The sequence below is a fragment of the Euleptes europaea genome, chromosome 2 (genome assembly GCF_029931775.1).
Source record: "Euleptes europaea isolate rEulEur1 chromosome 2, rEulEur1.hap1, whole genome shotgun sequence".
Classification (NCBI taxonomy): Eukaryota; Metazoa; Chordata; class Lepidosauria; order Squamata; family Sphaerodactylidae; genus Euleptes; species Euleptes europaea.
The window spans coordinates 100318027-100338496 of record NC_079313.1 but is presented as its reverse complement, the minus strand read 5'-3'; the positions used below and the strand labels follow the sequence as shown (position 1 = coordinate 100338496).

The 20470-nt window shown below is 40.7% G+C and overlaps 1 protein-coding gene across 1 annotated transcript in view; it reads left to right on the top strand.

Moving 5' to 3' along the window:
- Positions 1-8026, top strand: part of NGF (nerve growth factor) — a 74386-nt gene extending 66360 nt beyond the window's left edge. The window contains exon 2 of the mRNA XM_056844478.1: positions 7136-8026. Within this exon, the coding sequence (XP_056700456.1) occupies positions 7148-7879 (732 nt within the window). The 5' untranslated portion in view covers positions 7136-7147 and the 3' untranslated portion in view covers positions 7880-8026. The remainder of the gene's footprint in view (positions 1-7135) is intronic.
- The last annotated feature ends 12444 nt before the right edge of the window (positions 8027-20470 follow it).

Genomic DNA, 20470 nt, shown 5'->3' with positions numbered 1-20470 from the left:
ATCAATGCATAAAAATATGCAGTATATGCAATAGTTGGGCATGATTTCCCCACTGATTTTGCAGTTTGGGCATACTGTCCTGTCTTAATTGACAAGCTATGGTTTGAGCTTGCCTTCCAAACCAGAATGGAAAACCAAGTGGGTTCCAATTCTCATTCAGAGGGTAAGCACAAGCCGGAGTTTAACTGCTTAGATATAATGGCAAACTGTAGTTATCACAATCCAGAAAATCAGGAAGATTTAGAGCATGGGGGGAGGTGAAGCAAGGGGGCCATAGAGGGCCTGCTGTACATCTCCAGTTTGGAGGACCAAGGGAAAAGATCTGAAATGACCCAGTGACTGAATAAATTAGCCAGGTCCCTCTTCACCACCTGCAGGAGGTGACCCTCACATGTAGGGTTGCCAGGTCCCCTTAGCCACTGGCGGAAGGTTTTTGGGGCAGAGCTTGAGGAGGGTGGCGTTTGGGGAGGGGAGGGACTTCAATGCCATAGAGTCCAATTGCCAAAGTGGCCATTTTCTCCAGGTTAACTGATCTCTATCTGCTAGAGATCAGTTGTAGTAGCAAGAGATCTCCAGCTAGTACCTGGAGGTTGGCTACCCTATGACTGAAAGACTGCATTTGCCCTCCAATCTTATGTTGCTGTTTTCTTAATGTTCACTATATGTAGGCAGTATATGAATTACAAGAAAGGGAGCCACAAAGCTTAGCAGGAAGCATCTCATTTTCCCTTGTATTCTCTCCCCCACTATTTTCTTTGTATGCCCTCCCCCCATTCCCTGGAAATCCCCCATAGTGTCTCCCCTTTTCCTGCTTCATTTTCTCATTCCCACCCACAAGCCAAATGACCTTTATCTACCCCCGTCTTTCCCTCCTTCCCCATCCTGGCAGCCTCATCCCAAGAAAAATCTGTCCAAATTGTGTGGTGGCTGCCACAGCCATGCTGAATTGCACAAGTGGAGAGAGCAACCTCTCTGGTGGTTGCTTGGACCTGTCCCTGATGAGTGCTTCTCCATCAGGCGTCATGAAAGGAGAGGGACAAGATCTTAGCTAGGGCTGTTTTGACCTCCATGTCCACCCTTCCCCCCCTCCAGCAAACTTGGGAGGATCAGCAACACTGCTGTGGTTGCTTAACAACTTCCCAAATGGCCACTGAGAGCTCAGTGGACATTCTTTTCTTAAAGCTACAGGCATTGCTTCCATTATTTTGGGAAGTTTTAAAATCACCCTTTTTTTTTTTAAGATTTCAAATTTTTCTGCCAACTTGGATCTTTCTGCAGGTTTGTAGAGAAACTCCTCCTATCTATCCCTGGCTGCATTTTACAGATCTGTTGATTATATGCTCTATGGTGCGGTTCAGAATTAGGTATATGATATTATATGATGTCAGCCCAAAGGAGTTTTTAAAATCTGTGCTTAGTGTGATTTTGATATAAACCGAATTCTAATATTAAAGACTAACAGCCTGATTGTAGCTACCTACCTGATTCTAGCTACCTACCTGGTTGTATAGATGTTTGCTTAGAAATAATAATAAGTAAACATTTATCCATGTTTACTTAGTGTGTCTTAAGTAAACATGGATAGAACCTGGTTCCAATTTGCAAGGAAGTTTCTAATACCTCGCCTTATACAAATTTCAGTCATTCTAATGGTGAGGCTCTTTGTTCATTTTTAAAATGTCTCTATTTGAGATGTATCAGGTAATTAGCATCACTGTTTGTATGCCAAAATGGGTTATTTTAATAAGCCTGTGATACTGGGAAGGGAACTCAGTTGTGGGGGGGGGGGGTTAAATGACTCCAGCAGTATTCACTTACTTTTAATAACTTTCCTGAAATCATCTTCAGTTTAGCAGAGTGTGAAATGTTCCTTTAACACAAATTGTAACTAGTTCCATATGTACTAATCTGGAATGACTTCTGTCCCTTTTTCATAATCACTTCCACAGTACATAATACTCACATTGCCCTCTACTATGTGTTACACTTACCACTCTTTATCCACCCTAATTGTAAATGTAACAGGATTTTTAAATTAAAGCCAAGTATGTACAGATCATCAATGTTATTTTTAATCATTTGATTACTCACTAGGGTTGCCAACTTCCAGGTACTAGCTGGAGATCTCCTACTATTACAACTGATCTCCAGCCAATAGAGATCAGTTCACTTGGAGAAAATGGCCGCTTTGGCAATTGGACTCTATGGCATTGAAGTCCCTCCCCAAACCCCACTCTCTTCAGGCTCTGCCCCAAAAACCTCCCGCCAGTGGCGAAGAGGGACCTGGCAACCTTATTACTCACAGTGGTTCACTGAAATCATGTATGTGCCCTTGAAATTCAGAAAAAGGCATATACATAAGACAGTGAATCAAAAGTAATCATGTTTTGTAGCACCCTTTAAGGACTTTGAGGTAGTAAAACTTATTTTGATTATAGAAAAGTCATAGAGATGGGTAGATGTTGATATTTCCTGATGAAAAAGCATTTCTATGAGCAGATTCCAAATTAAGTTTCTCTCAGATGGGGCAGGGGAGTGGTCCTTTGTTGTTCTTCCTCAGATTGCAAAATGTCTTGGACAGGCATAATCATTTGGAGACAGTTTGCTAATTGTTATGACAGCAGAGGCTGATCCAGCTGGTATTCCCATCTGTCAGAGCATATTTTCTTCCTATTAACATAGCAGTGACATTTTTAATGTTAAAACTATTGTGAACATCCTTCTTGGCAAAATTTGTGAAGAGATATGCTTGCACTTCATGCCTGCTCTTTGGCATTGTTATTTTCCATCAACAAAGTGTTGCATTTAGCATGCTGTGTGGATATTAGTAAATTATTGAGAAGCTAGGGTGGTGCCAGACTTATGAATAGAAGAACAACAATAATGTCCTGTGGTCAGAGCTCTATATTTAAGCCTGAGGAACCCAGAATGTTTGTATTGCACTGAATCTGAGTGACTCTCCATCCACAAACAACAGCACCTGACTTGTTCCCCTTGCTTTTAAATTTCTTCCTTCTTAATTTCCTACTGGTCTAATCATAGACAGAATGATCCAATTTAATTTTTTTATGTTAGGGGGCTGAAAGCAAAGGCTACCCTGGTGCTAGTTAACTAAACAATAGAAGTTTTTGAAGAAGGGAGGTAAATATTTCTTTGAATGTTGTTGGGTTTCAAAGCAGCAAATTCCCCCTCACACACAACCAAAGGATGTTTCCATCCTTCACTTCTTTATCTTTTCAGAATGGAGTTATAAACAAAGGGTCTAGGATGTAAACACCAAAAGTAGAGGCTACTATAGGGGTATTTAAATCTTGTCTGGAGAATGCTGTGCAAACCATGTCTTTTAACAACTTTGTTGAAATTGGAAGACTTACTGGAGCTGACCAGAGACATCTGACTTTAATTTGAGTTGTGTCAAGGAAAGAGGGGCTGACAGATTCCTGCAGTGTGTAGCAGTTGTGCTACTCTCTTCCCTTACACAAACTTAAGCAGCATCTTTGCTCCTGCAAAGGAGAATAAGCAGCCCTGGGCGTTACTCTGAATCTAAACATGGCATGAATGTGACTGCTGTTTCTCCTTCTGCATTCAGGATTTGTCTCTCCATTCTAGCTTCTGTGGTGAAATTGCTGTGACGAGGATTCGTAGGCTCCTTGTTTAAGATTGCAGGCACCACTACTGAGATGGGGGACTAAGGAAATAAAATCCCAGGGGGGCATGGGTCCATGATTCATTTTCATATTATGACTGGATTAGGTCTGGTTGCGGATGGAGGAGGGCAGAGTGAATCTTCATCTGGGGAGCCATGGTGATTCTTTTTTTAAAAAAAATAATTTTTATTGTTTTTCTAAGTCAAATAAACACATACATTTCTACAATTGCTAACAATCATAAAAAAACTTGTTATATTGTTGTTGAAAATATATCCTATATAAAAAGAAAAAGAAAAAAGAAGAAAAAAGAAGACTTCTCCTACATCTTCCTCCATCCATCAATAAGCCTATGTACTCTTTAGTATAGATAATTCCAATCCTAATATTTTTAATTTTATTCATTAAACTAAATCACATGCAATTTTAAAGATAAGGCATTGAATATATTCATTAAAATTAATTGATACTAACAAAAAATTAATAAATCTCATTAATAGTAAATATATTAGAACAATAGGTAACATTTATTACCTCCTTTAAAAGTCAATTTCTCTGTAAACCCTCCATGTCTCCCAATCACCCATAATTGCAAATCATCTTTCTAGTATATTAGTATAGTAGATTGTTCCATTTTCACCAAAGCTAAGCCTTTTAACCAGTTCCTTTTTTGTTCCAGAAAATCTAAACTCTTTTAACCAATCCCTTTGTCCAGAATTTCCAACATCTTCCACTTTTCCTCTTTAACACTAAACGTCGAAGAGATCCTTGGAGATTGTTGGTAAAATTCCCTTGGAGATTGTTGGTAAAATTCCCTCTGCAGACATAAGGTTCTCATAGTAAATCTGCATTGTAATTTCTTCCATCCCAAAGTCGTAGAGAGAGATCCCAGTAACTCCAGCCTTTCCACCCTTCAAATCCTCCAAGCTAGCATTAAAGAGTTCTTCAGGCAGATTACAAAGACAGAAATCAAAGTCACTCACGTTCAGATCCATTGTAGCCAGCTGATCTATTGCAGTTTCTTCTTGAAGGTATGCAGCCTCTGGTTGTTTATCATGGCTTTCCAGTTCCTTTATAGGATTTTTCTGTTCTTCAGCCGTCTTCTCAGTTAGAAAGTCCACTGCTCCCACATCTGGCTTCATTGTAGTAGCTTGGTTATTTGTATCTTTAAATTTGTCTAAGATGATGTCCAATTTTTGGTTGATAGATTGATATTGAGAGTTTATCATAGCAAGTAGTTGATCCAGCTGATTAATCGCACGTTCCATGGTTGCTGCTTTTAAAAATTCTGTTAAAGCTTAGTTGGTAAAGTCCAGACAGATACACTGAAAAAAGAAAGTTTGTAAATAGTTTGGCAGGATTATTGTATTGTGGGTAGTACTTTAGTATTAGAATACCATCGAGTTGAAGACACTCTAGCACGGAGATGCTGCAGGAAACAGGATATACACCAGAAGTTGCAGGATCGTGGACCTTCCGTTACCTCCTCTTGATATCCAGGAACTTGGGAGATATTTGCCAGTTGCACAAGGGAGACACACTTCCGGTCCCACGAACGATGATACTACGATGGTATTAGACGCCTTAGAGAGCAACAAGTTTCTTACTGTCTTCCGGTTCTCCAAGATAAGTCGCTTCCAGGGATAACGTGGCTGGAGGACCTACTTAAGTCAGGAAGACGTCACCACTGGGGTGGGGGGGTTTCTCCTCCTCCCTCCCCTTTCTGCGTCATAGTGTCTGATTGGTTGTTGTAACGTCTTTCAAAAGATCATGTTTGTTATGTCTACCCACCGATCAAGTTGATAAGGTTCCTGCCGGTTTATCAGATATTTTCTTGTTTTCAAAGAGTCATTTATACATTAGGTGGGGAGACGCGGATTTAATAGATGTATTTAACAATCCTTCAGAGCTTCCAAATCCAGGTAAAATGAAAGAGTTCTTGTAACTTACTCAGATTTTAGAAGAGTAGGTATTCTTGCTTCCATGTAGTTGCTTAGATGGTAATAGATAGATCTGAGCCTAATGCCAAGGAGACGTTCGTGGCGTTGTATTTCTCCTCGATGACGGCAGGACCGCACCCAGTGTCTCCGAGAGACCTCCTGAAGGTCTCTCAGAGAAAATGAGGGTCAAACAGCTCTTCTCGGCTGCAGGGTTATTCCTGCTTCCCAGTCCACTGTTTAGGAACCTGGGGGGGTGCAGGGTTGCACCCCAAATTCGAACATTTCTTGGGTCCCTCGGGAGCTCCCAAGGAACGTGGCACTCAGATCAGCGTCTCTACCGGAAGTCAGGATCCATGGTGATTCTTGACAGCTGTGATTTCAGGAATCTTCTGTAACTACCGCTGCTTCATAACTTGGCATTTTAAAAAATGAATAAAGGGAAGAAGAATAAAGGGAAGAAGAAGGGACTTATGTCTGAGGAAGGCTCCTCAGTTAACTGAGCAGAACGATTGGATACCTGGCAACCAGTGGCAGACTGAGGGGAGGGGGGCATCAAGCAATGGCATGATGTTACTCCTCGGGAAAGCCAGAAGTGATAAAAGTGGAAAAACCATAGAGTTTGGGGCAATTCCTAGAGAGATGTGACATCAGCCAATGGCCATTTTTTAAATTTTATTTTTCTTCCTCCACTGCTCTGAGCAGAGGTGGGAAATGCCACCTCTGGGCAGGGTAGTCCTTGTCCCCATGTGGGGGCTGGCAACCCTAGATATAATTCAGCAATAGTTTATACCCTGGCCACAATGCACCACATAATTAAGTATGCTAATGCCCACTAAAATCAATGAGCTTATATTGACTTAACTCTGTGTTGGATTGTAATTCCTCTATTTATTGTATTGGTGCTTTGTTGGGGAAACTGGAAATTATACAGTTAATGCAGTAATGGCTTGTATATTGGTTCAGTATGCTAGATTTCTACTAGTTTCCAACTTATTGTTTGGGGATGCCGGCATATGTAGTGGAGAAATACCAGTGCTGGCCTTTCTGCTGTTCTTTATCCACATTATTTATTTATTTATTTTATTTACATTATTTATAGTCCACCTTTCTTTCGTCTTGTGACAGTATGGAAGAAGATAAAAGATAATTACTCTTCTTTTTATTTTTACAGTGGCTCTTGTCAAAGAGAGTCCAGCATAAGTATTCCCACAACATTTGGTCTCCACTTTAATAACCCCAAATAAATGCATCAGATAATCTTTTAATAACAACAAATACTATAAGAATTAATGAAAATCCTGCTATTTCCCAGTATTCCTACTTTATTAAGTGTATCAATATCACTACTATTCAAACAAAATTTTCTGAAATAAAAAAAGAAAGCCACATCTGGTATCCACATGCCAGGGTCTTAAAAAGAATATGAAATATCTTATCATATGTTTTCACTAGGACTGCTGTATCAGCACATACCCACCAGACTAGGAATGGGCCCTTTTTTACGTCATCTTCACTCATAGTAATGTTCCTGGTTTGTTTGTTTCCTAGGTGCATAGCGTAATGTCCATGCTGTGCTACACTCTGATTATAGCGTTTCTGATCGGCATATGGGCAGCACCAAAATCTGAGGATAATGCACCACTGGGGTCTCCTGCAACATCTGACATTTCGGAAAGAAGCCGGACTAACGCGTACCATGTTGTGAAAACAGGGCAACACAGAGACCATAACCAGCCTGTTACTAAGAAAGCAGAGGACAGAAAAATTGGGCAAGCTGCAAACATCAAAGTGGACCCAAAGCTTTTCCAGAAGAGGCGATTCCAGTCCCCTCGAGTTTTGTTCAGCACTCAGCCACCTCCTTTGTCAAGGGATGATCAGGGTGTGGAGTTTCTGGACAGCACAGACTCTCTCAACAGGAATATCCGAGCCAAGCGTTCAACACACCCCGTGCACAACCGTGGGGAATATTCTGTGTGTGACAGTATTAGCGTGTGGGTTGCCAACAAAACCACAGCGACAGACATCAAAGGCAAACAGGTGACTGTGATGGTGGATGTGAACATTAACAACAGCGCTTACAAGCAGTACTTTTTTGAAACCAAGTGCAGAGACCCTAAGCCAGTGTCCAGTGGGTGCAGGGGCATTGACGCCAGGCATTGGAATTCCTACTGCACCACTACACACACCTTTGTTAAGGCGTTGACCATGGAAGGCAAGCAGGCAGCCTGGCGGTTCATTCGGATTGACACCGCCTGTGTATGCGTAATCAGTAGGAAAGCAAATAACCTCTGAAATAGACCAACTGTCCTCCGCCCCACCCACATACTCCCAGTCCCCTACCTCAGCCTGTAAATTATTTTAAGTTATGAGGACTCTATGGTATATTTATAGTTTATACAGTAAAGAAATGAATCCTCATTATTTATTAAACTCTTTTGGAAACTGCTTTTGTTTTGTGTATTTTAATTTAATGACATATCTCTTCTTTCAGCAAGTTCTTCTTACAAACCTGTTATCCATATAGTTCCTTGGAAATTTCAACATAAATATTTCCAAAATGAGAACCAACACTTTGTTATGTCATAGACAAAGAGCACAAGAAATCATGTTAGTCCGTTAGAAAGTTTGCAGACAGAAACAGTAGCACACTCTTTGCTGATTTAGAAGCTAACTACTCTTCAAAGAGGCCCAAATAAAAGCCAAGTAAACCAAGTAATGTATCTTGATATTTACATTCATTCAGACTACATTTCCAAAATTCATCATAAATTGCATAATATTGTCATTTTTTCCATTTAAGCCTTTGCTTAGATTTCTCCCTGTTTATACATTCTCACAGATATGCAGCTGACCTCTTACAAAGCTTGTTTTAGTCTCATCGGTTTTCACTGTATTAAATTTTACATATTTTCCCAGCTTATATTGGCCAGTAATCCTCTTTTTAAGGAAAACTTTGAGCCAATATTTGTAATAGAGAAACAATTCTTCCTAATATGTAGTTAAGGCAACAGTCCTTACATTCTATTTTTAATAACAAGATTTATAAACGTAGATACTATAAAAAGTTAAAAGTTAATTGATTAAAAATAATTTATAATTATAGTATGTCTGTTCATGGCAAAAACAGTGCCCAAACTCTGACATTTTCATTTGCTCTAGAATTATTCCTGTATTGTAAAAAATGGTAATTCAGTATGAGATTTTGCAAAAAAGCCTTTGTTCTCCCTCATTAGCTTGTAGGTCTTTATCTTATTCATTAGTGTTAAAAACCAACCTTCTTACATTCTATTTTTTATTCTGGCTGGTTACATTCAAAATCAGGCTCTGATCCAGCTAACAAGTTTGCAACCACATACCATTTTAAATCAACGGTTACATGATTAACTGCAGTCCCATTGATTTCAGCAGGATCTGTAGCCCAATCTTACTCCAAAATGAATCTAATAGGAGTAACTCTCAAGAAATATTGTCTAAGGCTTTCACTGAAGGACAGTGTCTCTGAGAGATACTGAGAGACACTGTTCTTCAGTGTTACTCCTCTGAAGGTGCCTGCCACAGCTGCTGGCAAAACGTCAAGAAAGAAAATACCAAGACCACGGTCTCACAGCCCAGATAACCTACAAGAACCGATGAACTTTCAAGAAAGTTTACGAGATTGTAGCCAGAACTGACAACTAGCCTGCCCATGTATTCAATGGAGATTAGTTTGAATGGATGAATGTAAATATCAATAGTTTATCATCCAAATATTTTAGTGTTGGCACATTTGAAAACAAAAACTTCCCATGATCATGGTCTATCACTGGATACTTGAGGCATCCACTGTATCTTGCCAAAACAATAAAAAGTTAGCATCCTGGTGCTTTTATGTGAGCAGCGTTTGCCAATGAGCTTATTATCAATTATATGAGGACTTTTTTTTTGAGCTGGCAGAATTTGGAAGATTGTCTGGAGACAAGAAGGACATAAACCTGAATTTGCAGGAAATTTATGAGCTAGGTCACAAAACTGCCAGTATGACTAATAATCAATGTTAGAGTGCCGGGCCTACAAGCATTTTTCTTCTGACTGTATTAATACACTTTACAATGCAGTTGTAAAAATTTTAGAAGCCTTCCTCCTGCCAAGAGCTACGGGGGAGGGAGGTGCCTGTGTTTATATAGCACGAAAAAGATCGTACTGGCCATTCTTGAGGAAAATTAGTCCAAATAGTTCCTGGTTTTTCTGTTCCCACGCTGGAAAGGCAGCTTTCTGCTCAGAGACCTCCATGGTGTAGCCTTCGGGCTGATGGCTGTGGTGTGCATTCCAACTCATAGAACTTGCTTTAAAAAATGCTAATTCCATTGTTTTCTTTGAAAAAGCAGCTGCTGACCAGTCAAGAAAGCGGTTCAAGATAAATACCCCATAAAGAAATGAGGACTTTCAGAACTTGGGAGAGCAACTGGTTTGAGCTCATCACAGTAAATGCATATCTCTAGGCTTCTCTTCTGCCTCTCGTTCATCCTACATGCCCAGATCAAGGAGTCATTGAGTTACAGTAGCTTTGTTCTTAATCATACATATGAGTGAAAAACAAAACGGTTCCACTATTACAATCACACTGGTATTTGAAGCAAATCATTGCCTTATTCTAAGCTCTCTCTGTATGTTCTACAAGAAACTGCCAACCCCTAACCAAAAGCATGTTTTGGATTTCCACTTGTTGGATTTCTTGGCTTGTGGAAGGTTTAGGGCCAAACAAGAGAAGATGCTAGGCATTCTGTGATCAGAGCTCCCAGCTTTTTAAATGCGATTATTAGGCAGAAGGGGCCCCAATCTTAATCAGGAGCCTATGTACCAAAAGGGGGAGAGTTTAAGTCTTTTCCCTTGACCATTTTGCTAACCTGAAATGGCCCCTTTCTGACCTGTAAGATAAACCTAAGGGTACATCTGTGTGTTCCTCTGAATCTGCTTTATGGGGTTAAATAGCAGTTTCCTGGGGCTATTTCAGGTTGGGAAATGGTACACAGTTTTATTTATTATTATTTTTTAAAAACTACACCCTGACTTTCTTTTTGGCTCAAGGCAGCTTCTAAATACACATTTAAAACGTATACAAAGTAAAATAAAAAGTAGCCCCATCTCCAGCCTAATAACACCCTCCTTGTGTACTATAGTCCCAAGGGGTAATTGTACATTACATTCCCAAGGGGGGGAGGCTGATCAAGGAACTCAAAACATCTTGCCTGGTTTGGGCCTTAGTTCTTTGGAAAGACATGAGAGTGTAAAGAGGGATAAGTGGGCTAAGGCTCCAACTCTGCCCTCAAAATAGACTTGGGAAATTAACTGAAATGATAAAGAACTGGTTTACTTTTATTTTTTTAATTTAAAGCATTTATTAGCTGCCTTTCTTCCTTGTGGAACTCAAGGTAGCTTACAAACAAATAAACATCATAAAATACAATAAAAACAATTATAAAACCAATAAAAATTACAGTTTAAAAACTCCAATTAGGACCGCCAATAATAAAAGCTAAATCAGTCAAAAAGCAGGCCTGAATAAAACTGTCTTCAACTGCCTCCTGAACATTAACAATGAGTGGGCCAGGCACACCTCCCTAGGGAGGTAGTTCCATAATTGTGGGGCTGCCACGGAAAAGGCCCTTTCTTGTGTACCCACTAAACAAGAGTTTTTAATTGATAGGACAGGCATCTCCCCACAATCTTAATTCCTGGGTTTAGCATATATAGAGAGAGGAGTCATTGGTTTTGCATGCAGAAGGCCCCAGGTTCAATCCCTGGCATCTCTAGATAAAAGACTTGGGTAGCTGGGGCTGAGAAAGGCCACTCTCTGCATGAGACTCTGGAGAGCTGATGTCAATCAGAATAGACAGTACTGAACTGATGAACTAGTGGTTTATTTCTGTAAAAAGCAGCATCATGTCCACATTGCTACAGATTTTTATGCCTGTTTTCATCTAGCACCACTGCTTGCAGAGCATTTTGGCCCAGGGGCTTCCAGCTGCTGCTGTCTGGTTTCTGCAGTGTTCAGGGAGCAACCAAGTCTGATTCTGTCATTGGTGCTGGTGTCATGTTTTGTGGTTCTTATTTTCTCTGAAAACCAGAGATACCAACATCACTTCATACTGACCTCTGTGTTCCATTGTTTGAGCTGGCTACTCAAATTAATTGTGTCTGCACAAGTTCTGCTTTGTTCCAACCATTCTTACTACACCTATGAGGAGCAATGCATGCTTCCAAATTATACAGTGGGAAATCTGTGATCAGGTTGCTTTACTATTGTTTTAAACTGACATGAAGCTACAGGGTCCCAGTGCTTGGAAACATAGGTTAACACTTTCTCCTGGTGCCCTTTCTGTAATAGAAATCATTTCTTAAAGCTGCTGTTATTTGTGATGGGAATCCATAAATAAGGGTACTTATAGTGTACCTCTCTTTTTCCCATCATGGCTAATTACAGCTTTATAAGGAGACAGTTTTTATCAGGGAAATTGCCCACAGCACGTCATCCAAACTCCTCCCTCCCCAGCTGTTTTTTTAATCTTAAAAAAGTGAGAGGGCCACCTAGATCTAACATGCAACATGCAGTTTCTCCTTTCACTCTCAAAGAAAAAAGGAAATTCAGTATAGTACAGAGTAAACTTCTCAAGGTCCCCTGCCCCTAGCAGGCCCTTCCAACCGCTGCTCAGTTGGGCAGCAGGAGAAAAATAGAGAAGAAAATGGGGGGGCTTGACTGCCAGCATTCCAATATGCAGATATCACCGTACAACCAGATGTGACATCAGCACATTGGGCGCTCTTGCATTTGGGCAAAACTCTATGGTTAAAACTCTATGGCTAAGTAAACAACAGTTTAAAATCTCAGATTATAAGGGGCATCTAAATTTTAAAAAATACTCAATTACCATTCAGGGGTAGTGCTATGGGGCCTCTTAAAACTTAACTTAGTTTAGGGCCTCAGCATCTCTGACAGCAGCCTGGATGCTCCCTCTGCCAATGGATTTGTTATGATTTTGAATTGGTCATGGGTCAGTTTCTAGCTTTTGGACTGAAATCATAAGTGATACTTGCAGTTAAGTGATACATAAGTGCAAGGAGATCTACTTGAGAATAAGTGCCTGAACAGCGGTTCTGTCAGGGCTGGGCTTCAGAATGGCAGTCATGGGCCCTGTCTCATGGGCTTAGCGGGGAAGGGTGAAAAAGTAGACTAGCTTTGCAACTGAAGTATACATTTGCATCTAAAAGATGGGGTGGGGGGTTATTGTTAACTCCAAAGGCCAAAATTATCTTGCACCATTGTGCATGAACTCACTATTTGGAGAATTTACTTAGCATACAGAAAGTCCCATGTTCAATCCTCGGCATCTCTTGTTAATAGGATCTGGTGATGTGAAAGACCTCTCTCTGCCTGAGAGACCTTGAAGAGCTGCTGCCAGAGTAGAAAATACTGACCTTGATAAGCTAATGCTCTTATTTAGTATAAGGCAGTCTCATGTGTTCACAAGGTACCTTAGAACGTCTTTCCAGGAAGTCCCTCATTATGAAGATACTACCCTCTTGTTACAAAACCCTGAAGCAGAACACTAATCAGGCACACTACTCTGGAATCTGGGGATGTGTTTGAAACCCCTTTTAACATATAAACAATATTCCACACTAGTGTCAACCACTACCAGACCTGACCATTGCTGTTAGGAAGACCCAGCATATGATTAGGCTGATATGTCCAGTAAGTTTTTCAAATGTTACATTGACTGGGAGTGCAAATATTAGAAGTGTTTTTCAGGAACCTTCATACAGGGGTTGCAACATATGTTCCTGTTAAATGAAAATTTGGGGGATGAATGTATGGTGCATGGCTTCTGGGGGAGGGAACTACTGATTTTCAGTGCTCTCTATTGGTAAGTAGAGCAACAGTTAGGATGCTGAGTGGAAGAACTACATTCTCAACAGTTAAAATAAATGACACGACACATTATTATGTTGAGGACGGTTTTGATGCTGTTTGTTGAATCATCTATCAGTACCTTTTCCAGAGCTGAAGTGTATATACAATGTTTTTATGTTACTCTCAAGAATATTGTGCCACCAGAGTAAATGGCTTCTTAGATCCCAGGGGACATTAGACAAAGATTCTGTGGCAACCATGTTGAGGACTAGGGTTGCCAACCTCCAGGTACTAGCTGGAGATCTCCTGCTATTACAACTGATCTCCAGCCAACAGAACTCAGTTCACCTGGAAAAAATGGCCGTGTTGGCAATTGGACTCTATGGCATTGAAATCCCTCCTTTCCCCAAACTCCGCCCTCCTCAGGCTCCGCTATTGGCGAAGAGGGACCTGGCAACCCTATTGAGGACAGACATTGGAAATGCAGGGAATTTATAGAGAAAGGTGATAAAATGCAAACACATGCTGCAAAGTAATTTGAGCAGACCAACTTACATGACCTTTCCAGGTTCAAAGAGCTTAATAACCACATCATAGTTAGAGGGCAAACAAATTGTAGCTCTAGAATCCCTTGAGTTTCCTTGGTTCAGTGAGCTTCAGTGGTACCACTGCTACAGCAGAACTGCAACTCCAGTGCTGTCTCTGGATTGTATTAATTTGAAATATGTTATTCAAAGAACATGGGATGTCTGACATAGGCTCACTCTCCAGATTGCTTTAGCAGCTAAGGAATTGGCATGCATACTTCAACTGCTTCCAGTGACACCTATACTGCAGATTTTTGCTAGGGAGAAGATAACTGCCAATCAGTTTCATTTGCAGAAGACATTATAGCTTGATAGAATCACCAGACAGCCTTTCTTATCCACTTGAATTCTGACCAAATATTTTCAACATTATGAAAGTCTTCTCTCGCTCAAAGTTGGAGATATTTGTACTGTAGAATCTGTACCCGTGGCACTGTGATGAAGATATTTGCTACAGTACATCTGCATTAAATTATATTATCAAAAGTTCAGAAGAAAAGGAAAATGTAAAGCAGTTGCATCTCCTCAGGATCCTAGAAATAACAAGTGGAATTCCAAATTTCAGACTTACCAGATTGATATGAAACTTGTCCTCATGCTGCTCTCGCCCAATGAAGGAGATAAAATGAAGTTGTTGTTGTTGTTGTTGATGATGATGATGATGATGATGATGGTACCTTTTATTTAGGAAGGCTCTTTTGAAGATGCAAAAGTCTGTTTGAAAGAATTCTTTATTGGCAAGAATTTTTAAAATGTAGCAATCAGTACTTCTAAACATTATGTACCAAATAAAGTAAGAAGTGTTAAGCACAATAGCAATGTTTATATATGGTAACTATGATAACTAGAAATTAACAAGACTTCTTTTCACCCTGGAAGCCAAAAGCTACATTCGACTCAATGTTTTCTGCATTTTAAAAAGTCATAAATTTTTATTCCCTGACAGGTGTATTGGTGCAAGCAGGTAAGCCCCAAGGTCATAGTTAGCAAGAACAAAAATAAGCAGTTATACAATCCTGCACTAAACCTTGATATCTTTGGCTACAAGAACTCCTGCAAAGGATTCCTGAGGCATTTAACTGCAGGAAAATCTGTGATTGTCCTGTGAAAGTAGCCTGGTTTTCCTGTGGATGCCAGGAGAGAAAAAGAATGCGGAATGTAATGACAACTTTGGATACAGCATAGCTCAGTAGTAGAGCAGGTTTTTTATTTTTATTTGTTTATTTTTAATAATCCAAATGAAAAAGTGCTGTCCCTTATGGCTTCCCATCTAACTTAGAAGGCAGGAGGTGTAAAGTAGAGCTGGAGTGATGGACATAATACTAAGGCAGGTTCGTTTTTAGGGATGCCAACAACCTGGAGCAAAAATGCCTGCCCCCTTTAACAGAGATTTAATGGAATAGTATTTACCTGGTAATGTTATTCCCCTCTATGCCATGAATAGCCTGAGCAGTCCAATTCCACACGTGAAGCTTCTATTAAAGGGATGTTGGTTTGTTGGCTTGTTTGTTCAAACTTATTGGCAACCCTGTATTTTCAGGATCTCTTCACAGAGCCTGAAGGTGAGTATTTGGAGAGGGAATTGCCAATCATAATACATCCTCAGTATTTCTGTTTGGTCTAATTGTTGCTCTTCTCCAACTCATATGTGCATATCAGAGAAGTATGTGTTATAAGTGTTCAGATTTCAGAACATTGTGTAGACTTGTGAGACTTTCTGCAGGCCTTCAGGCCCATAAGCAAATAATTAACGGATTGCAAAGAGGCACATTTATATTTTAATCATTAGTGGATTAAGTCTTGCTCCTTGATGCTGGGGGAAGTGAGCTGTTCCAGATGACTTCGAACCTGTACACAGAAACAAGGAAAAAATGAAGAACATGTTTGAATGCACAATAACTATGATGCAGTCACATTCTCGCACCAAATTCAGCTTCAGCTCTTCTCACGGCAGATACTGATCCTGGCTTTATTTTCACACATTGCACACTTGTTTAAGAAATGTATTTGCCTCACGCCTTTCACAACAAAGTGGATTTAAAATACAGGTGAGCAAACAAACCCTCCTGATGGACTGCTGTGGCCAATGAAAGTTTGCCATGCTTCTGCTCTGCCTAGCATTGCCAATCTTCAGGTGTGGGCTGGAGTTCTCCTGGACTTACAACTGATTTCCAGGCTACAGAGATCAGTTCCCCTGAAGAAAATGGGTGCTTTGGAGAGTGGACTCATATCCCTGCTGAACTCCCTCCCTTCTCCAAACTCCACCCTTCCCAAACTCTGCCCCCAAATGTCCAGGAATTTCCCAAACTGGAGCTGGCAACCCTAGCTCAACCTTCTGACATTTATATCCACTCATAGAACCATTGCCTACCCCATGCATCATTTTCTGCGGCTGTATGGCCCACTGCAATGGATGATTTGCTGCAATTCATGCACTTCCAACTCCCCTCTGACTTTGAGCTCATAGCTGCAGGGCCTACAGCAGTTGAGGCTTCCCAGTCCTGATGAAACAGAATCCAGAGCATTTTAGGTCATAGGCTACATCAGAATTGGTGAGAAGTTAAGCAACCAAGTTTCCAGATGATGGTGGTCATGACCACTAGATGTGTGCAAAAAAAAAAAAAAAAAAAATTGGGAAGATTTGGATTGGACCTAAAAAATTTCAGGATGCCAAGGTATTCCTGAATCCTCAAATCAGTATGGTTTTTTTCAGTTTTTTGGGGGGGGGGAATTCAAAAAATTTTGTTTCATTATACCCTATGGAGAATCTTTCCAGGGCTCACCAAATTTTCAGCATTGCTTCTGATGACTCCCCTTACAAGAACCCCCACATATGATAAAGATTGGGTCTCTGATAAAGATTGGCCCATAAAATTGGGGGGAAACCCAACCCAATCTTTACCAAACTTGGAGGTTCTTGTAAGGAGAGTCACCAGAAGCTATGTTGAAAATTTGGTGCCTCTACTTTAAAAACAGCCCCCTAAGCCCCGGAAGAATTCCTCAAAAGACTACAGTGGAGAAGAAGGGAGGGAGGATTTAACTTTTAAAATGCTCAGTGCGAATGTGCAGGAGGTTTTTTTTCACTTTTTAAAATATATTTCTACTGCTGCAGCTGGTGATCCTGAAATGATCCTGCGGAAAAGCCCATTTTTTCCGGCTTTTTGGGGATCAGGATTACTAACTACAGTTTTTAAAGCCTTTTTTTTTTCAGCTGAAAAAAAGCAGGAGGGAAATACCAGTAAGGGTTTTTTTGCCTCCCCCCACCCATTTGTCTATATGCACACCCCTAATGACCACAAAGCCCATAAATGCATTTGCTAATGCTGCTTGTTTTTGATATGAATATCGCTTGCTATTTTACCATTTTGCCCATTCTGTCATCATGAAATGAGAAGCCAAGGACTTCACACCTTGTAGAAAGTGGCAGTTAGAGTTGATGCTGTTACCCAGCATCCAATAAAAGGGTAAATTCCTTGTTCAGAAAAGCACATCATAATGGTAATATTGCAGGTTATTTCCACACTAGGACACTTTCATTTTGCTCTGGCATTCTTTTTCTGTAATCACTTAATGTAGCATTATATTCTCCTCAAAAATCCAGCAACTGTCATTCCCCTGCACAAAATCCTGCTATATGTTTACTTGATAGTGTCTGATTCAGCATAGATCTTGCTTTCTCCTGCTAAGGTCCCTTTACATGTTTATCCTTTCTTCCTTTGCTGTTGTACAGTTATTTCTGTTTCTTGGCTTGATTTGTTGTTTCCTATTCACTCATGGTAACCACAGCATTCCTGAATCACTTCTAGTTCTTGGGAGGGGGGTCCTTAATTGATGCTGAGGCAATTTTTCTTCTCTTATCATAATTTCATACTCATGCAAGGGGCTGTGCCTCAGTTGAAGAGCTTCTGCTTTGCATGCGGAAGGTCCCAGGTTCAGTGCCTGGTATTTCCAGTAAAAAGGAGCAAGCAGTAGAGGATGTGAAAAAACTTCTTTCTGACACAGCGGAGAGCTGCTGCCAGTCTGAATAGACAATACTGACTTTGATGGACCAATAGTCTGATTCAGTATAAGGACTAGGTTTTGGACTGAAGATACAAATTTGAGGAAACATGTATTTAACTTTCTCCCTGTGTTTCTGGTTGCTGAGCTATAACATCTGTGGTCTCAATGAATTACTGATGATTTCCAAAACATCCTAAAAACTGTCACACACAAAGCTGCATACATTAAATCATATTACTCTTCCTACACCCTTGACACTGAGAGACACTGTCCTTCAGTGTTACTACTCTGAAGATGCCTGCCACAGTTGCTGGCGAAACGTCAGGAAAGAAAATTCCAAGACCACGGTTACACAACCCGGATAACCTACAAGAACCAACTGCAATACCGTTTATCACTGTATCCTTGGCTCCACCACACGTATATATTTGCAGCACAAACTAAGTTATTCATATTTAGTAACGTCTTACTTTGCCGTCCATGTATACAAGGAAGGCACACTACTTCATATATTGAATGAACTTAGCACGGAAGGACTAAGAGCCTGAAAAAGTTTCATATGTAATGGAATTATACTGGATTTCCATTGCACCACGTCTTGTCTCCGTTGCTTGAATTTTGCAATCTACATGCATGGACTTGAAATTATGATATGCATTGAGCACTTTTGCCTATATTTATCTTTGTGTAAAGCTTGTATGCTGTTATATTGAATTCACTTTGAATCTTTTGTAAATTTCCTGTTTGCTCAACCAAGGTTGTGCCTGTTAGTAATTACCTTTAATATACATTTTAAGAGCAATTTTGTATTGTAGTTACCTTATTTTAGGTTTACTTTTGCTGGTGCTTGCACCTTGAATTCTAACCTCCAGGTGGTAGCAGAAGATCTCCTGCTATTACAACTGATCTCCAGCCAACAGAGATCAGATCACTTGGAGAAAATGGCAGTTTGGGCCATTGGACTCTATGGCATTGAAGTCCCTCCCCTCCCCAAACTCTGCCCTCCTCAGGCTCCACCCCAAAAACCCTCCGGTGGCAAAGAGAGACCTGGCAACCCTAATCATTGGGAATAAGGCAAGACTCAGTTTTGAGAGGGACCTGGAAATAACATAATTTAATTCACTTTTTATTTTGGTTTTTAAAGAAAACAATCCATTTCAGCAAAGTCCATTCTGCACTGAGATAGTAGGATCACTAGTTATATTGGGTGGTCTCTGACAACCAATGTGCAAGAAGCTGGCAAAAGCAGATCATCCCTGCCTTACCCTTTCCCTGACCCTGCATTGGGAAGGGGATTGGACTAGATGGCCTGGGCTTCCGGTGGTGCGCTGGGACGAGTAAGACGTTCCCTCAGGCTGTCCTGAGGGAAATCCAAGTTTGCGCTAATTTAGGGGTGATATATGCACCCCAATCCGACCCTTGCAAGTGGGTCGGACAGCAGGAACTCCCTGCAGCCCATAAACGCAGTGTGACCTCCCAAAGACTCTGAGGGAGCTTTATAAGCCCCCCAGAGCTCTGGACGCCGGTCCTGCGAGGGCACATAGGGAAAGGAATCGCCAAAACGCAACTTTGGCATAAGGCTCTACCCTCCACCACCTTAATACCAACATAAAGGACTATTTTAAGAGAAGAACCTCACCTCTCGATGCCTAAGTGAGTACAAAGAACCCTTCGTCTTTTACTGGCATTTTCGAATAACCGGGGGGTAGATGAAGATATTCCCAGTACCTCTGCTCCTCCCTTATTTTAATCGGGAAAGTTTGATTTGTAAATTCCATCAGGATTAGCGACAGGAGCCTTATCAAACAGATCAGCTTAAATCAAAACAAAGAGTTGGAAGGACGCTTAGATGACGGACTAAAATCTCTACCAATGAGAAGCAACTCTGAGGGAAGGGGAGGGCGAATTTCTTCCTGATTCTCTGGTGAAAAAGAATTTCCTGCCACGTTAGCAGCAAGGGATTCATCAGACCGGAAGCCCCTCTATACCACCCTCTCTATCATCTGAGTCACAACAACAGGAAGCAAGCTGGAGGACCGAATACACGTCGCACTTGAGTAACACAGAAATAATTCCTGAAGGAAATAACCATTGAGATGAGGCGGTAGAAGGTCCACGGCAAATACAACTTCCGGAATACTTCCTGGTAGATCCGACCTAGAGCGTCCAGTAAAACTCGTTGGTATTTCAAAACTTTATTAAGCTGTTTTAAAGCCAAATTCAGCTCTTTTCAACCCGAAAAAATTATTAAGCTGATCATTGAATTACCCTCTATTAACCACCATCTGGAGGGCCCTGTCTGAGGACATGACTTTTACCAGCCTTATTCCAATGTAAATGTCTGGAACCCGACCCCGTTCTGGCTCACTGCATAGCCCTGCCTATACTAAACTGAAGGACTCAGCA